The sequence below is a fragment of the Oxyura jamaicensis genome, chromosome 5, assembly GCF_011077185.1.
Source record: "Oxyura jamaicensis isolate SHBP4307 breed ruddy duck chromosome 5, BPBGC_Ojam_1.0, whole genome shotgun sequence".
NCBI classification, from domain to species: domain Eukaryota; kingdom Metazoa; phylum Chordata; class Aves; order Anseriformes; family Anatidae; genus Oxyura; species Oxyura jamaicensis.
The window spans coordinates 25,110,195-25,130,596 of NC_048897.1; the positions used below are offsets into that span (position 1 = coordinate 25,110,195).

At 40.5% G+C, this 20,402-nt stretch overlaps 1 protein-coding gene across 1 annotated transcript in view; it reads right to left on the bottom strand.

Annotated features, from left to right (window-relative positions):
* Positions 1–20,402, bottom strand: part of PRORP (protein only RNase P catalytic subunit) — a 45,000-nt gene that overhangs the window by 15,853 nt on the left and 8,745 nt on the right. The window contains exon 4 of the mRNA XM_035329265.1: positions 10,577–10,684. Within this exon, the coding sequence (XP_035185156.1) occupies positions 10,577–10,684 (108 nt within the window). The remainder of the gene's footprint in view (positions 1–10,576; positions 10,685–20,402) is intronic.

Sequence of the window (20,402 nt, forward strand, 5' to 3'; positions counted from 1 at the left end):
AAATATTACGCTAAGAAGCAAATACGGAAGTGTTAGGAGGGTTTCTGCAACTACCAAAAAGCATTCTGTTCCTTTACACAAAGAAATAGGGATGACCTTATATACAGGACTGACGTCCGCAGCAGTAAGCCACTGACTTGCTACACTACCACTACATGCCTGTGGAGACCCAGCAGATAAAAGGCTCATTTTCAGGAGATCCTGCAACTCAGGGATGATTTGGGGGTTTATTTCAGCTTGGGACTTTTCTCCTAGAAGCAGGCTCCAGAAATCCCCATTCTTCAGAGTTCATTCTATATGACAAAAGAAGAACTCATGCAGATCAACACTGCCTGTGTTAGAAATTAGCCTCTGGTAATTTTTTTTAATGAAAATTTGAATAGCAGTAGCAAAGGTAGCCGTAGCTTTCTTATTATGTTCCTGGTACCGGTATTTTTACCGTATCACTACTGCTCCTCACATGACACCTAGCAACAAAATCATTCACAACTCCCAGCATGTGTGATAATACCTTAATTATGTTTTGTATGAATAAATCAGGTCTGATTAGAACCGTTAATGGACACACTTGCAAGGCTTCCAGGTATTTCATGTTTTATACTATTCTAGACTATGTTTTGATTTCATTGGTGTTGGGGAATTAGATGGAAGACACCAAAACTGTTCCCTCCTCCTGCTATCTCTGTTTAACCACTTATTTAACCACAGTAGAGGTGTACCACAAATGATCCACAGAAGATTGCAATGGTTTGCTGTAGTCTCACAGACTCCAACTGCCTTTCTGAGGCACAATTAATTTTGAAATTTATTTAAAATTTCATATTAATCTCTTCCAATTAAGTAAGAAAAGATATTAGAAATTTTCATTCTATGAGATATAAGAATTTACTTTAAAAATAGTGAAAATTTCACAAAAAGCTTTGGCTTGTTACACTACCTACAAGAAATCTGCAAGACCTGAATACTTCAAACAGAGTTGCTCACAGTCAAATGGGAGACCAGCAATTATATAGTGAAGTGCTGCTCTCCCCAGTCCTATTTGAGGATCTTACTCTTTAGCCCATGAGTAGCCCTTATTTTCATCACATGCAAGGTACATCACAGGTACAGCAAATACCCTATCAAGAAAGGAACACGGTTAAAAATAAGAAAGATAGATAAATCCATGACACCTAACTTGTACAACTGTATGCAATTTTTTATTCCAGATGATTTATAAAGAGTATGTGCTACCTATTCGAGATGGCCTGAAAGATGACAAGTTAGCTGGAAAGTGCAAGTGGTTAATACCTGCCATTTCTCAGCACATAAAGTAGAGGCCATCATACAAAATTATCAGACAGAAGGTTTAAAGCAAACAAAAGCACAGACTTTATCATATCTTTTGTAATTGTAGAACTCATTGCCACAGGATGCTTTGAAAACCAGAAGTATTTGGGAAAAGTAATTAAATACATTTCTCACAGAAAATTCTATCAGTGGCAATTAAATCTGTTATTCAGGAGGCAGTTTTTTCAAGCAGTAAATAAATAAATAAACAAATCGGGAAGACTATAACAACAAGAATCATCCCTCCCAACTTCGTAGAACTTGAAGAGTGAGCGCCTCTTGCCTGTCACCTCTGCATCGGATGTACAAAATCAAAACTAGAAAAAGGTATGTTTTTCACGGTAAATGTTTGATGCAGGAAGTCATCTGTAATGGGAATGGTATTTTGGATAAGGATTAAGTGTCTTACCATTTCTCAGTTTGAAATACGAATTCTTGTGAATTGTTTTTAAACAAGCATACTGCTAGTGCAATCATGTTGGCAGTATGGAATCTTATCCGGTGAAGTTGTTCTTCTAGATTCAAACAGGACTTTGTAAACTATTTTCTTGTACCAGACAACATGAAGCAATCAGTTTACAGAGAGATTTAGATTAAAATCCATGGAGAATTCTACTCCATTTTTCCAGAATATTAAAATAATAATAATAATTTACTTTAGCTCTGGTTTTAAATTTCACTGCAGGTTACAAACATTTTATAACTTCTGTTTCATATGTATATAACAACCTGTATAAACCTCTATCCCTATATACCTCTTTCACTCTAGCTGTACAAGTATAATTCAACTAGAGAAAAAACAATAAATGCAGCTTAATGGCTTGCTGAATCCTTCATAAGCATGTCAATATACTGAGATCCCTAGAAATAACCCACTGTGCAGGAAAATCTAGGTTTTCATAACTTCATAAATAAATCCAAATGGAATTTAAGCTTCTGGTTTGTTGCACATTTTCTCCCTGAGATAACACAGCTTCTAAATGTGTACTTTCCTACTTCTACTAAAAATAGACTATCATCTTTAAAAGCCAAGTGTGAATCAAAAATGTATTGCTTTTCAATGTACATAAATCCAGATGTACATAAATGAATCCAATAATTGTTCTAAGGATTTTATCTACATTACCTTTAAGATGACGTACAAAGAAACAGCATTTCTCAGGCTCAAAGCAAATATTTATTCTTGCATGGAATTGGCCTATAATAAACCAATCATCACGTTTTCTGGCCTGCGTCCCCTATGCTAATACCACTATTCAATAGGAATTTCCATAAAAGGATCACTTCTAAAGAAGCAGTTCTGTTCCCTAAAGACCAGGTTTCAGATCTGGAAGCACAGCATACCTCTTATTGCCCCATGATAACATTTCCATAATCAGATGAATCAGTTGGGCTGCCCAAAGAAAGTTCACCTTTTGGTTTCTAAGGGAGAAGTGAAAACAGCATGACTGAAACTCACCCAGTTCGGAAGATACCCTCACTTGACTTCGTCACCCAGAGTTTAGCAGGACTTCTCTGTGACACAACAAACAACCTGTTGCTACAACTACTAAGTTCACCTGAACATGAATCACCAGGGCATGTTCATTCTATTCTGTCGAATTTCAAGCTCATATACCTGGTGATGTACAAGAATTATTATTATGAAAGATATTACGCAATTCCCCTTATAAAAAAAGGATTGCTTGGGTGTTCCTGTACTTATCTTAACATTCAATTTGCTCCTATTGCCAAATACAAAGGCAGAAATGATAAATACCAGAGAGGAACCATGACAGGTCGCTACTTTAATCACAAGTGTTGTTTGTTTGTTTGTTTTAATTTAGCCTTTTAGCCAGAGGCCAACAAGGGAGGCACCACCAGAAAGTATAAGACTTAGGCAGAAAATGACAGGGAGAGGTTGTCAAAATGCCTGATGGTCAGATTTCTTAACCTGCTCAGTTTCTGCTGCTTTATTCTTCTCACCAGGAAATGCAAAATGAGATTGGGTAACTCTAAAATGAAAGTGGAAGCATACATGCCTACTACTTGAAGGAACATTTCTAGAATCTCTGACATTTGTGTCATATATGCCTTCAACTATTCTATATGTGTGTGAAGCTGAATATGTTAAATGCCCCTTTATTTCTCTTTTAGCCACAAATGGAAAGCATCCAACTGTTCTGAAGAACTTCAAGGAGAAAAGATAGACTTTCCTCTAAGTTTGAAGCAAATGAGCCTGCTCCCCTTCACCTCTCCTGAGGAGCTTAACAGCCTTTCTCTTCTTCTTGATCTAGTGGACAAAAAATTATGAACTGGACCTATCCTACTTAGCATGGCACAAATATGAGGGGGGATACATTTCAGCTTATCAGTCTCTTACATGTGACTTCAGAGAAGAGATTCACTCAGTCCACCTGCTGAGATATTCAAGGACCCTCAGAAATTAACAGAGGAGAGACGAAAGCAATGCTGAGTGTGACAGTCACACACCTCTAACACTAAAAATAAGCGCGGTTCCAAGAGTACCTGTTAGTACTTGAGCTATACTAAGACAGGGTCTGAATGTCAGGAGAGGTATCCTGTGACTAAACCAAGTGATGATCATGTTACACACGCTGTAGGTGATTTTCAGTGCATCCATCAAGATCTTCATCGTTATGATTTGAGCAATACTCAAAGGAAATGAAAGCACAGTTCTAAAGACTACAACAGATGTTGCAAAGACAGAAATTTCTCCAACACTGAGTAACAGGGCAATGCTTAGTTATCATAGAAATGTAAATTTGGACTATCATCAGAAGACAGAAAATAGAAAGATGGAAAAGGCTGGGAGCAAATAGACAAACACGTCTGACGGCTCTGCTGAGTGGTAGGACAAGAGTTGGTAGGAGGAAGAATTGATGAACTGTCACAGTATGACAAATAAGACCTCTGTTGGATGTATTGATTCTGAACAGAGAATGACTCATGGATCTACTCAATTTTCGCTTCATTTAAAGACAGTAAAGTACTTGAACAAATCACAGATGCTGCCAAATGAGTCAAAGAAGAAAGAACATTCTTTTCCATGCATGACTTGTTTTGGGGCAAATTTATTAATAAACGCTTGTTTTGCAGGACAGCTCATACAGCGGAGCTCAAGTTTTGTATCAAGTAGCAGTGTCTCACTAATAGTGCAGTTGACCTCCTGTACATGTAGCATTGCTAAGAACAGACTTGAAGACTGGGAAAAATCACCACATGAAAACCTGAGTAATTAGTTTTTTTTGTCAACTGTATGTATGTACATATATATGTACAGACGTTACTTTTTTTCTGTGTTTATTAGCCTCAAGGTATTTTTTTACTAAGTCAAGACATCGGAGCAAAAGTTTTCTTTATTGTTTCCCCCAAACACCATAAGCTCCAATACATTTTTTTTTCCTTCTTCTCACTGTCAGTTTTCCCTTCAAAGCTGCAAATTCTCTCTATCCTCTTCCATACTACTAAAGTCAGGTGTGGTGCTTCCATACTACTAAAGTCAGGTGTGGTGCTTTTACCGTGCTAGGCAGCTGAACACCACAACCGCTCTCTCACTCCCCCTCCTCAGATGAGGAGGGGAAGAAGTAAAGGAAAGAACAACTCACGGGTTGAGATAAGGATCATTTAATTAAAGAGAAAAAATATTAAGGAAATATTATTATTAATTAAACAATTCAACTAAAGGGAAAAAGGGAAAGGGGAAAAGGGAGGGGGAAAGGGAATAACAAAACAAAACAAGTAAAGGCTATGTGGAAGTGCAGAGGAAAGAAATTACTCCCTACTTCCCACAAATGAGCGATGCTTGACCATGTCCTTGAAGCAGGGCCTCAATGCTCATAGCCGGTATTCGGGAGGAGGACAGATGTTTTTGCAATGAGAGCCCACCCCTCCCCTCTTCTCCCTTTTTCCACCTTTTATTGCTGAGTGTGACATCATATGGTATGGAATATCCCTTTGCTTTAGGTCAGCTGCCCTGGTGATGTTTCTTTCTCACTTTTTTGCCCACCCCCTAGGAGGGTCAGAGAGAGTCCTGATGCTGTGCCAGCACTGCTCAGCAGCAGACACAACACTGGTGTGACACCACTGCTGTTCTAGCTACAAGTGCAGAGCGCAGCACTGTATGGGCTGCTGCAGGGAAAGTTAACATCCCAGCCAGACCCAGTACATCAGGGAGTCCAGTAATACCTAGTACAGAACCACTAGAATGGGTAAAGTTATAATATTAGTCTTAAACTCTGAATTTCCTTGATAAAAATTTGAAAAATATTTAATATGAAAAAAAAGCAGCAATAACCTGTGTTTGCTATGCTACTTGTGACCATGCAGTTCATTCAAACAGCCCTTTGGAGGGTTGGTTACTCAGAGAGCAACCTCCATTCAACAAGTTTGCTATTTTTCCCCTGGAAGAAAGAGGAAATACCTACCAGGCACACCCTATCCCCTCTGCCCGTCTCAGCACCCCAGCTACAGCAACCCCAGCCCTTTTGTGCAGGAGGGCAGCTTTGGTGGCTCGCCCGGCAGGGGCTGACGGCTGCTGCAGGCGGAAGGAGGTGAGGCAGGGGCGGCTGCCAACTGCTGCCACCGGACGGGGATGGGAGGGGAAGTGCAAGGCTCTGGCTTTGTCAGCTGTTGTACAGGGCCACTACAATTTGCATGGGAATTATATGAACTTGTGTAGTCCAGTTATAGAAATGCTTATTAAGTTTGGAAGTAACCACTTTGAACTCTCTGCCAAGAGTGAAAACTATTTCTTTGTGCAGTATCTGCCTTAACAAATTCAATCTGGAAGTATTTTACCAACCTTTTAGATGTCTGAGTTTAATACAGAGATTAGGGAGTGAAGTTAGGGCTGAGCTGGCCCCAGCTGCTGAACCGTTTGAAGAAGGGAATTGTGAGTTTGCTTTGATCCGTCCCAACACACATTTGAGATACATATACTCAGCTATGCCTAAGACCAGCTGGGTACAGCTATGAAAGGAGCTGGCTGCATACCTCATTCACAACAGAGCAATCTCAATGTATATTTAAAACACTGAAGTCCTCTCTAAATCATGCTTGCTGACCACGCTCTCCTGCCCATCTCGCTCTCACCCCTGCCCTGGCCTTTACAATCTAGGGGTAGCTGGGAAGAGCTCAGAGTTCCTTGACTCCTCTCCCACATCCCCAGAGGGATGCTTCAGAGCCTAGATATCCCGCTTGCACTTAGATTCCCCTTGCTTCCAAGGAACACTTCTGCTGAAAACAGTGATAAACAGGAAAAAAATGCATTTGAGAGTTATGTAACAGTTTGTGTTTAAGAAGACAACCGGACAGCCAGTGCGTGGAAATTCCCTCTCTTGACCTTTACAAGGTGAAAGGCAGGAACACTACAGGGAGTTGGGGCAGCAGGGAACAGGGAGTTCCAAATGTCATTGTGTAGCTGCAGATTGGTGTAATTAGATACACCTGGAGGAAAGGATTAACTCTAAGTCACGACACAGCCAGAATGAACTTTGCTTAGTCAAACTGTAAGGATAGCTTAGTTTATAAACTACCAGCTTTGCAGTACGAACCGTGACTGACTCATCAAGGCAAATACACACCAGGTACAATCTTAAATTGGAACAGAATATAATGCCCAAAAGACATCAAAAAAAGACATACGATAACTATTTTACACTTTATGGGAGTCTGTTTCTATTGTTTGGATTATACAGCAAAAATAATTTCCATTTCATGGTGTCTTTTAATTAGGAATTAATTATAATGTCTAATTTAAAACAACACACTAAGTTGCAAAGTGTCGAAAAGAGGTACTTGCTAATATCCAGTGTTGCAGCTTTACACCGACTGCCTTCAAAAGAGATGATCTCACCACTCCCTAGCCCTCAAAAATGCTTGTTCCCATCCTCATGCTACCTCCTCTTTTGTCAGTAATTGATGCAGCCGCTTGGTGATTTGTACCAGGAAACAGCCCTAGTTTAAAATCAACCTGGCAAAAAAGTGGATTGTAATTACAAAGTGACTGTGTCATATAATAGAGAAATTACCACAGAATATTCCTGTAAATCTGCCAAGTCAATAAGATTCATGATGATCTGCTAAGTAAGTGCTGGCTGTGAAGAATAAAGGTGCCTGGGGCTACTGGAAGTCACATATCTAGTTTTCCAGAATGTCAGAATACTTTGAGGATTACACAAGTAAAAGTCATTCCTTTAACTTTGGCTGTTTTTCCTTTCTTCACATCCCATATGGTACTTGTACCTTGCCCCTACACCCAGCCACTTTCTAAGACGCCTACAGAATGCATAGAGGGAATTATAAATATTAAGCTGTTTGAAAAAGAAAGTAGTATTTTATCAATGTTTTATCGTATTTTTGTTAAATGTAAATAAAAATGAGACTGCATTAAAATTGCCACAAATCTTACGCCATCTCCTGTGTTTCACTATGACTTTTATTCTGCTATTTACTCTGAATTGTATACGAGGTGGTCCAACAAGCTAACAATTTGCAGTTTTTTTACACAGGTTCTTGGAAATATAATATTTCTCAAGAAGAGCAGACTAGGTCACTGAAAAATCACAACACGCCCCTCTTCTAAATTGGCCAGTCATACTATCCTAGCCAGCCACCCTGACCTCAGCAGCCTTCTCTATCCTTCACACTCTGCCTCCAGCTTCTCCGGCATTTATTTCTCCTCTTTGTCCTCTCAGTTCTGCATTTTGTGCCCCAGACCTGCCACTTTCCATTCAGCTGCCTCTGCTGCAGGGACAGCAGCCTCCAGAGAGGAAGCGCTTTTTGGCAGAGTTAAAACTCAAAGCACAGACTACAGCTTGCAGAGGTCAGCAGTCACAGATGGGGACTACTCCTGCAGCACCAACACTGATCAGGAAAGCTACACCGGCAGCCTTCCCTTCCATCATCTGGATGGGAATGGGTTGACAGAAGAAAGAGTTGCTTTGTTTTGCATTGCTGTTTCCGTTTCCTTTTATTTTGTTTAGCTGTGTCATGAAAAAAAATAAACAAATGAGAATACATGCTTCTTGTCCAAAGCACCTAAAATAAGAATAAAGGCACAATCCTTTCCTGATATGCTACAGTGCAAGAATACAGGCTCACGAAGAAAGAAAACAGTCCTAATTAGTATCCTACATGCTCTCACATTTGAACTGTTCCACACTTCCAGTGGATAAGTGCAATGTTCCACATTTAAGTGGATAAAACAGTAAACTCAGCAATTAATAGAATAATCATGTATAAAGACATCTACCATTAAAAAAAAAAGTACCTCAATGAATACAGGGGCTCAATAGAAGAATAAAGTATCTAGTAGTTCACATGTCTAGAAGAGTGTTTCCTTGGGATGGTTGGAGCAGCGAAGAAGCTATTTTGTCACTTAGAGCATGAATATACACTTCCTATTAAAAATACATTCTGTCCATCCAGTAAATATCTACAGATGAAAGGCACAGAAAAACTAATGGGCATTTTCATCCTATCTCTTGTAATGACTTCACACTCTCAAAAACAGGACTGTGGTACCGAGCAGCAAAAGACTACTTGGCAGAAACTCCAATGATTAACATTTTGTGCATGACGATGCAATAATAATTAAAAGCACCATAGCTTGTAGAACAAGTAAATTTTAGTTAAGATAATCTTTCTCAGGAGGTAAGATGGGATGAGCCCAAGTTAGTGTTCTGTAGTGCAGGAATAAAAAGCAGACATAATCTGTAAATACCTAAGTCTCATGAAGGATCCCACCTGCATCTATATGGAATCATCTAAACGGAAGCTGATGCTGCCATACTGCCCTTCTGGAGCTGCTCGGCATCATAGATCCTAAAATCCTTCCAATAAACACAGCAGAAGCTAAGAAGGAATTCAAAGGCAGCTTATGCTACTCAACATGCTAATACCTCCTAGTACGATTTCTGACCAGAAATCAGACGTAACTATACTGCAAAAACAGGCTTGCTCTTTGCTCCATTGCCTTCAACATCTAGTGAGCATTCAAGACCCCGATCAGAGCTCCCACACTGCAACAGGCATGCACTGATGGAGGACATCAACAAAACAACACTTCGTTTCTCTTCTCCCTTTGGCAGCTTAAATCTGTCTTCATAGGTCTTAAAACATTGTGCCACTGCACGCTGCCTGGGATTCTTCTCAGATAATCAACACTTCCTCTATGATTCCATGCAAACAATTTGTGAACTTCCTTTTCTACTTTCATTCTAAGGAAAGTACCCTCTTCGTGAGCCAGTATCTCATGAAACTTCATTGCAGCTCTTAACATCTTTCAGCAGGTTTATCTCAGCTCCTTAGCTCAGCTGCTTTTATCTCCATATATAAAAGGATATCCTGCCTCTTCAGAATAGTTTTAAAGTAGTTCTAAGAACAAAAATGCATTTCTTGTAATTACTAGAAGTAAATTACTTCCTTTTTTTTTTATCAAACTCATTTATAACTTAGTTTTAATTTCAAGAGCTTGAAAGTTTAAAGACTGGCTCTGGAAAACATGTGAGGAGCTACTTTGTTATTCCTAATTTAAAATAAATATTTCATTGGAAGTACAACAACAACAAAACATTAAGCCATTTCTTAGTGAAATGCCTAAAAGGAGTGCCAAGAATTCTCAGCAATTTGAGAAAGGTACTCTCAAAGGTATTGGCAAAAAAAAAAAAAAAAAAGAAAAAGATTCTCAAAGGTATCGGCAAAGCAGCAGGATTATTCTTCTAAAAAACACCAGGTGGAAAGAACTGGAGCCAGTCTGAGTTGCCCTTGTAAGAACAGAACTCAAATGCTTAAGACAATAGGAAGTGAAATAAAGTTTAAACATATAAAGGATGCAGTCTGAACTAGGGGGTTATTTCAAGAGAAAGACTTACCAGCATAACTGCATTAGATTGTATCTTCTATAGAGTAGGTTTATTCTGTTCCCCATCGTTATGAAACCAGAGGAACACACAACATATGTCCTAGTAAAGTTACTATAACTTATCTCTAACTATGAGCATTGCGTACAAGGGAAATTTATGTATTATTTTATACGATTAATACAGTTAAGTATGTAAGAACCACCGTCTTTCCACTGATCGTTTTCATTTGTGAAGTCTAGATAAGTCTTTGGACTTTTGTAACATGCTACAAAAATGTTTGACCAATTTCTCAAGAGGGTAAGTAATAATGAGTCACTAATTGTTCCACCATCAGCCTAAGCATACACAAAACTCTTAATTAATATTTAACCAGCACTTACATTTTCACACTGCAACTTTCTGGGTTTTATGTGGGAAACATTGAGTCCATCAATAACAATATCAAACGGAAATCGATTTTCCACAAATGCTTGAAAGGCTTCAAATTCCTGAAATAAATAAATAGATACATAAATTGAAATGGTAGGGGGAATAAAACATTTAGCTTAACAGAAAGTTTTCATTCAGTTTTTATTAAAAACAAACAAAACAAACACTAATTTTTCCTTTGTTGGTTACAATTCACATCTTTACTTGCATATTTGCTAAAACAAACATATGCACAAAATAATACCTTTAGAAGCCATAAATGTTACAGCGGATACTTTCAACGTAATTTTAAGTTACATTACTGCTGAAAACCAAAACATTGCAGTCATCTAGATTTTAAAAAATTATAGACCAAACATTTTTGTAAAGATACATGTCTGGAGTCATTGTTACGGAACAGCTGTGGAACAAAGCAATACTGCTGGAGTATGACACTCGCTAATATTTCCAAAGTGAAAGCATCATGCTTAGTTTCTCTGTAAGAATTCTGAAATCCTTGAATGCCAGTCTTTGGATAATAGGATCTATGTTTAAATAAAGATTCATTTACAAACACAGCCCTCCGTTTGTGAGAAATGCACAGCCTTAAGCCCAGCAAAACAATGAACTTACTAGGTCAAAAACATAATGCAGTGATTGAGCAAACAAAGAGCATCCATCCATGTTTTTCCCAACAGAAGGAAAACCACAATTGCTTTAGGCCTGACAGCCCAAAGTAGAACAGAATACAAAGTCTTAATCAAGGTTTCAGGAAATGCTATTTTGATTTTTGAGTAAAGATTTAGTGTTTTCAGCAGATGCTTGCATTAGATTTCTACTTCCTGCTGATACTGTGCCAAGTGGTGTGCAGTGACCTTGTTTCATAATAGAACCTTCTACTGACAGGTAAAACTTATTTATCAGGTAGTGGATGTTTTACAGCACCAGGCTCTCAGTGACACTCACAACAATTACAAATTTCATCCCTTGGGCTCAAAATTCCAGAGCCACTCTTCTAATCTTACTTGCTCCCATTTATCCATATAGCAATATGTAAAACTAAAGAATTACAAGCCCCACAGCCCACACCAAACCTTTATAGCATATACAACTCTTCCTCAGAGAAAGAAATGCAATAATTTATTTGTTCAGAAGATATATTGCTATCAGGCAGTACCAAATGATCACCAACTTCAAATTTAGTCAGGATGCTTATGACAAATTACACTAGAACAAGGGTTACTTGTATGCAGAGTACAAACAAACCAAGCAAGGTAAGAGTGCATCATTCAGGTGTTAAAGTTTCAGTCACTAGCAGAGGCAGTGGGGACGAGAGAAGCAACTGCAGAAAACAACGAGGATTCCTGGCTGTCAGGCTCATTGGACTCCCCTGTGGATCACCATCAGGTGAGCCATCGCTGTAACACTGGAGGGCTGGCTGAAAGGAGGGGAAGACAAGAAGGCAAACGCATGCAGAATGAAGGTAAAACAGGAAAGTTTTGAGGCAAAAATGAGTAAGGATGGAAAAGACAAAATAAAGTGAAAGCAGATGAAAACACATGGTACACACTCCAATAGAGTGCTATATTCCCAATGCCAACATTCTTTGACGCAACACTGACTACAGTCAGGTACCCATTTCTAGAAAACATGGCATACGTATAGCCTTGTCTTCAAGGGCTCTGTGCAACACAGAACAAACATTTTGTGAAGAATCCTTAAAGAGGTATTTTATTTCAAGTGCCAATACTTATGGAGCAGTTCCTTGAGGGGGTGAGAGCTCCTTGAGTGCTCTGCCGAGGAAACGCTGCAGCACAAGCTGGGTAGGCAGCAGTGGAGGCGGGCAGGGGGTGCTCCCCTCAGCACTTTGCTCTGCTCCCTCTCCTCGCCCAGCGGGAGCTGCCAGGAGGGGCCTGCTGAGCGGGACAGGCTCAGTGCCTCTCAGCAGCCAGCTCCTGGCTCTCTCCGCATTACTTTTTGAACAGGGGAGTAGCTGCAGCCCTTAGAGTGCTCCCTCACCCCCCCACCTTGCCCTGCCATCTCCCCATGTCTCCAGGCCCAGCCCCAGGCATAGCCTGTCAGCGTGCCCCCGGCGGGCTCCCAGTGCTGCGCGGCTCTTCTGCCTCACTACCAGGAAACACCGCAATACAGCAGGGAGAGAAAGAGAACACACTCCCAATACCAGTAAACTATACAATTCTGGAGGAAGAGAAGGCTTGCTGCCACAGGAGACTGCTTTCCACACAGGGGGAGATGAGGAGTTAATGGCCATTTGTCTTTTGCACTTACTCTGCTAGGTTTAATTTATGTCATCAAATTCAGAAGACTCCTTAGTGACAAGCCTTAGAGAGATTAAAAATCCCCAAGGATCTGTTCATTTTCTCCTCTCCACCCATGTTTCCCCAGCAACACACAAGACTGCTCCTTTCCTTTTCCAGAAAAACAAAACAAAGCAAGAAAAAGAAAAACACAACACACCTGAAAGAACCATAGAAGATCCAGGTCTCCTTCCCTCAGAGAGAGCTTTTGAGTTGTCAAATTTATCATCCTCTCCAGACACAGGGAAGGAAAAGGGTAAACCCTGGGGAGTAAGCAGCAGGCTATGCCATCCAGATGCAGTACAAAGAGTTATCCATTCATACACACTGACTTACACTAGAGGAGAGAAAGTATATAGTTTGAAGGATGCTAATCTTTCAAACATCAGGATTTGTCTGTATTTTATCCAAATCTTACAGCTACAGTAATAAAGAGATGATTCATTGACAATTCTCTAAAGATACTCCCCTCACTAGTCATCTGGAAAAAAAAAAATGAAAATCTTCCTTATAAAGAGGAATTAAGCAGAGCACAGCTACAGCCAGGATACAACCGATCGGGAGAAGCCAGACCCAAAAATCACCCATGCGGTACAACAGTGACGTGAAAGTTGATTTAGGCAAAAGGAATCCAAACAGGTTTCCCCTTCCAAACTGAGGACACACTGCCTGATCCAAGTACACTGGTGTGTTCGCCAGACAGGGAGATAGATAATGGGTAAAGAAACCAAAAAGGAACATTTAGATGAAAACTTCCTGCTGAACACAACAGGGAGCACTTCTGATGAACCCCTGCAAGATGCCAACAAGTAGCAAGACATCTCTCTTTACACACAAGAGCACTCAAAAAAAACAGAGCAAACACTACAGCAATTTCTAACTTGTTCCAAATGGGTTTGCCTCAAAAAGATGCTGAGGAGAAGTTTCTCTTGATGCAAAGGAGCTACAGAAAAGTGCTGCAATGAACTGTACAGCAATTCTGCTGTGTTTGCTGCCAGGAGCCTGTGTGCCTGGTGAACGTGCCTCACTGCAGCAGGAACATGGGCAGCCTGCAGAAGGGAGGTTGCTGTGGTACCCTGTTGTACACTGCGTTCAAAAGAAAAGGGAATTGGAAAAAAAAAAAAAGGCTGATTTCATTCATTGCCTCACTGGGAAAATCGGGAAATGCCAGCTACGCAATCGTTAGAAGTGATTCACCGCCACTTTTACTAAGAGATCTTATGTTTGCAAATGGACACCACACTGACTAAATCGATTTATTACTAAGAGCCAGCCATAATAAACCCATTATGGAATTTATCCTGACATAAAGAAGTAAAGACATTTAAAATATTTTTTGTTTAACCACTAGCGTGTGGGTAGCTGAGTCTATTCATATCTCAGCCAAAGCACGAAGCGATTGCACATTTATTGGTACTCAGCACCAGCTGGATGTCTCACGCTGTATTTCACCACCATCTTTTACTGGTATGTACTGGTGCTGCCACAGAAAGAGGTGTTTCTACCTTCTTCCTTCTCTTAGCCATTCATTCCTAGTCTACTAACCCCACCTCTACCTATGCAAACGCATCTGTTGGCACCACAAGAAAGGCTGGAGTGGATGAAGAACTGATCCAACATGAGCTGGGCCAACAGAACAGACTTCAGCCTGCACCAGTTCACAGGTCAGGTCACAGCACAGAAGTCTGTACTGGCACAATGTGCAGAAAGCACACAGAGGAGGAATGAGGCTGGGAGCAGGTGAGACTCCTGGGATCACCGGGTAGTGCTGACTGTGCTAACGCACAGGATTTGAAACTACAGAATTTTGAGAGCCTTTTGGTGATCTCTCAAGCTGAGGTATTGGAGTGAAAGTTTAAGATCACTGAAAGGTTAGATCATAGCATTTTTTCCGCTCAAATTTAAATAGGAAATGTGCTGAAAACTAAAAATAGAAATCACGGTCTTTCTCAAATTCTTCGACAATCCAAAACGTCCTCTAATCTAAATGCTAAAAAACAAAGTGATATAGCATACAAAGGACATACATGAGCAAATCCATAGAGGACTTTAAATACAAGAAAAGCCATTATGCTCATGCAAACACATGGAATTTGGAAAAAAAAAAAAGGGAGAAAACCTACCAAAACCTATTAAAATCACTGGAGAAGCAGCTGCTTGTCACTCCTTCCAAGCAACAGAATCTGTGCTCACTCATAAGCAAGGGTGGAGACACGACAAGTTGATCATGAAGTACAAAGCTACAGTTACCAACATATATATTCAACAGAAGCATTCACCATATCCTAAGGTTTGTACAACAGAAAAAGCAGTGCTTCCCCTCTCCACATTGAATGGCAATATACTCAAGTGCAAGGAAAGAGTAAACGTGAATTAACAGAATATGATATTGCACTTAAATATCACACAGCCCTACCCTAAGAATCAAACAGTGTGTTTTTCAACACTGAAAGCAGCTTTTAGGGAACTGAAAACATTCACTTTTTAGCGGTTTCATAAAACGTAAAGCGATGGGGGCTGCTTTGTTTTTGGCAGTGTTTCCTGATATCAGAAGAAAAACACAGGAATGAGCATTAGTGTGTGAGAAATAAAATTCAGCTGTCAAACTGAAATCCAGCCAATTTCTTTTAAGGCGCCTTGTGTTGCAACTACTAGAGCACTCTTAAGTCTGTTTGTTGCTGTGCCTGAAGGGTTTAAATATTTCCCCCACAGTTTCAAAGCCTGGAAATCCCCTTCAAACCCGTATAAGCAGGAAGGCTTTTCTCAGTATTGTGTATGGTAACACTATGTACTCTGGATTGCATACGATTTGTTTGCCCTCTATTATTATGCCTGCAAAGTTAACAAACAATGCAAGAGTCTCAGACTGCTGTGTCTGTAACCTCCAGAGAAACTGTCACAAACAAGAAGGGCCTGGGATGGGAGGCAGAGAGCAGGCACGCCGGCAGCCCAGCAGCGCTGTCGCAGGACTTGGTGCTGGCTGATGTGGGTCTGTCACACCAACAGTGCCGAACTCAGGCCTCAGCAACCCAGGCAGGGCACTTCTGAGATGTCCTTCCTGAGCACACTTAACATGGAGGGAGGAACAAGAAGTTTGTGATGCTGTCCTCAGTGGGAAAATGCCCTCATCTTCGCACTGCTGCCTTTGGAGATGAACTTGGATGCCTAATAACACTGTAACTGGCATTGAAGACAGATAGTGGAACAAAAAAGCCATGCTGTGTGAACTGCACCAAAAAAAAAAAAAAAAAAAAAAAAAGAGCATCCAAGTACACAAGGCAGACTAGCACTTACTGCTAGTCAATAGTCTCCATGTGGAAAGATGCCTCCTGAAAATCAGAGAGCCAAATATACCTCCCTGCTGCTTTCTCTGTTACGCTGGTACAAATGCTTGAAGTGAATCTAAGCAAGGAACAGATTTAGCTGAAAAACCACCCATGAGAAAATAAAACATGATTTTGTCATCTAGCCTTGTCCATAGGGCTATGCTCACTTTTTTTCTGGCACACTTTAAGGAGGCAAAGGGGGCAGGAATGAGCAGCTGGTAGGGTGGTAAGGCTAGCTGTGCTAGTTTGAAAATCACTGCCACCAAATGCTTCTGCTGACTAATATTTGCAATCTCAATAGAAACAGCAACTGTTCTGGAGAACTGAATGGCACCAAATGTTCTAACCCTATTTTAATATTTCTGGAAACGATCCAGAGAATTATAAACCAGAATCTGTGCATTGTAGCATGATTGGACGGATTATGGAAAACTGTACAAAACCGCTGGAACTCCACAATCTGTTGGAGTTTCATGTGCACATCTTTTGCAAAAGAATATCTCAAAAAATGATTTCCATGTGTCAATGTAAAAGTAGGTAAAGAAGAACCACATGACATTAATTACATTTTCAAAAAAAAAACAAAACTAACTGACACAAGACTTCATAAAAAGCTGCTAAACCACTGAACAAGCCATAGCATTTTAGAAAAGAGAGCAAAGGGTCATGCTAAAAAATTAGCATCGTCTTTCAAAGTTCTGTACTAATTCCCATATGTATATGAAATATTTTATAGACATTGATGAAAGAGAATGGCGCAGAAGAAGCCAGACCAATGATGAATACAAAACCAAATTAAATTTAACATCAAAAAGATGAAACAATGCATTACTATGGAAAAAAGTACACTTACATTTTACAGATTATGGAGGAACTGTATCTACTTATAGGATCATCATGTGTAACGAAAACATCTGCTCGCGTTGCTGCTGTTCTAACACAAACCTTATCAAATCTTAAGAGATAAGGCATTTGATAGATAACATGAAATCATTATAACTCGTTAAGCCATTCTAGTTACCATAAATTACAATGAAGCCCTGTGTTAGAAATTCCACATAGGTCTCTGCAGCATCAGAAAAATCTGGGTTTGACCACAGCTAGAGACCAGAAGCAAGCATATTTGGTGATGGACCAAAGGATGAAATGGTAAAGGACCATTCGATTATGCCCAAGTTCAAAGAGGTAACATTTCAAAGTGTGTATAAGAACATGAGCTCATACTAATTTTACTTTAGAAGTATTATCAAAGAACTTAGCAATATTCAAAGGCAGAGAACACTGTCTGAAGATCCTAATTAGTGGAATGAATGAGCTGCAACTACTAGACTGTGTATCCAAGGGGTTTCCAATAAAACAATCTCCTTGAAAATGAACCACTCAGATTAAGTCAGATTAGTTTAACTCTTAGGTGAAAATTTACTATTCTGACTTCACATTTATGGCCCGTCTGCCTCTGTGATCAGCTAATGAACAGAAAAAAAAGGAGTATTTTATCAAGGTATGACATTCTAAAACCTTGGTGTTTTTTTTTTATTTCTTCTATTTCTCTCTCTTTCTTTTTATATGTTCTAGCTAATACAAGGAATATACAGATCTAGAAAATCATTGCATCAGCAAAGCAAGCACATTTTAACCAAGGAAATGGCATTCAAAAAGATTAGAAGATTAGAAAAAGATTTTTCTTACTTGATTGCCCTAACTGGAGTATTCGGTATGTTAGGAGAATTTCCAAATACAGAGGTGACAAAGGAGCAGTTTGAAATGACTGGGTGGGACAGCAGAACAGGTTTAGACAATGGATTGGAAGAAAGGAACGTTATTTTCTTACATGGTGGCCTCATTTTGGAACACAATGAGCTGATGGCATAGTAGACAGTGACCTCAGTAAAATCTCAATTCATTCCTTGTTAAATGAATCACGAAAAGGAAGGCTCGACCACCCCAGAAGATCTGACCCAACCCCAACAAAGATTCTCTAGCACTGAGGTAATCAAGGGAAAGAAATACATGCTAAATTTATTTCTTGCTCCTGAGAAAGCAGTTTAGTCTTTTTATTCTCCTGCCAAAATAATCTCCGTGCTTCTGTTTGCTTCCATTATTGGGAGCCTCTGGGGTAAGAGAAGATGCAAGAGAAGGCTTAGAAAAATTCCAGCAGCCTTTGTCTCTCACCATCCATTTCCCCGCGCAGTCTTCCCTCTTCCCCTCCTCCTCCTTCCTTCCAGAAGTTCTCCCCTCTCTAGCATATCATATCACAAGAAGAGTGCAACATCCACCCTGAATTAAATGGGGGCAGGAAGACAAAGTATGCAGGATAAATCCTGCAGCTTGGGCTGCAGTGCTCTCATCACGTCTGGGCGGTCTAGTACTGAAATTATCGCAACGTCCACCATAAACCATTACCCACCTTTATTCTACGCTTACTAAACCCACAAGATTCAGTAGTGGATTGAGCTCTGAAGCTAGTCTTCTTTCTAACCCCCAAACTAACCTAGCGCAAACACTGCAACCAAAAGAAACCTGCAGCTAATCCTGAGCCCCTCAGATCTCCCCTGTTCCTGTGGCACGTTACAAGACCTAGCAACATACCTGGCTTGAGGCAACACAGGATTCTGCTGTACTGACTACTAACCCCATCCCAATTGAGTCCAGTGGCCCATACGTAGCAGAGAAAAAATAATAAGAAGAAGAAAGTTCAGCCCTGTCTATAAATGTTGTGTCTCATCTTTGTAGGTTTTCCTAGACCTATGACAGAACTCTTCATGATCCAGGAGTCAGCAGGGCTGGCGTATTTAATTCTAATTGCAATGCTAACCCCTTTCTTATCCACAGTCCAAGGACCATATTCATCCCATAACTAAAAATCAGCCACAAGGCAGTGATGGACTTGATCATCACTGTGTTATTCTGCAACACCTGTAAAATCACCTGTAGAATAAAAACTGTTCAGCAGTGGTTGTCCTATAATGAAACGAGTTAAAAGCCAGTGTTTTGATCCATGTTGTTGCTGACTATCATAACCCATTTGTTCCTCCCGATGTCACTTCTAATCTAATGCTGTGACCAAACCACAGCCATACTGAGTGAGCACTTCAAGTATCTTACCTCCCAAATATCAACTCTTGCCTTAGTCTTGTCCATAGCCCAACACCAGCACGAACCCAAAAGGCTACCAGTAAGCTCTTCATCTCCACTGCTATTAGCTCTCATTTGATCCCAATGAACTTCTAAGATTCTACCAATAACTCAAGGTCTCCAGGGCCTGCTGTCCAAAACAGTAACCCCAAACAACAGACTTCCAGGACTTCTGAGATTCAGCCACACCAAGTTCTTCCATCCTTGCCATCCTGAAACCCCGTCCTACCTACAACCCAGAAGAACCACAGAAAGCGTCCCAGCCTAAAAAAGCCCCATCCCAGTGCGAAGTGCAGCGTTCACCAACAGGCCATGTTTTTGCACTCCTACTGTACATAAAAAAACTTAACTGGGAATTTGAACCCTGTGACGCAGTATGGCACGCACCGAGGAGGGAAGGGGGACATGTGAAGCCACGGGAAAAATTCCACCCAGCCTTCTCCTTCCTTCCTCGCCTCACAAAGTCCTTTTGCTCGCTGGCACTGACAGGGAGAAGGTAACATATGGGAGCAGGGGTAGAGGAGGTAAATGGCCCACACAGCCTGGGTGTAGCACACACCGTGCGCTGTGAAGAACTAGATGATCTTGCTAGAAGCTAAGACTGCGTCAGACAGTTTTGGAGTACACACATTTTTTGGAATTAGTGAACTACACCACCTAGAACAGAACGCACATACAGCACAAAGGGCTTTGAGGCAAATTGTGGAGTTGGGACATGTGCACGTGAAAGGAGAACCAAAGCACTGTAGGAAAGGCATCAATCTAAAAGCTGACAGAGAGCTTTATTTTCCATGCTCCTTAGAAACAGCAAAGCCTCATTCAACTGCAAAAATAACAGCAATATGAATGGGTCACTTCCTCTTCTCCCTCCAGTCTCTTATACTGTAGAAGAATTTGTAAAACCCCTTTACACAATTAACCCAGACCTAGTGTGGGGACTTTACATGCCCACAAACCCATCTCTTCCTGCCTTCCTGCCAGCACACGCACACACACACATCTGGCAAGTGCTTCCTTCC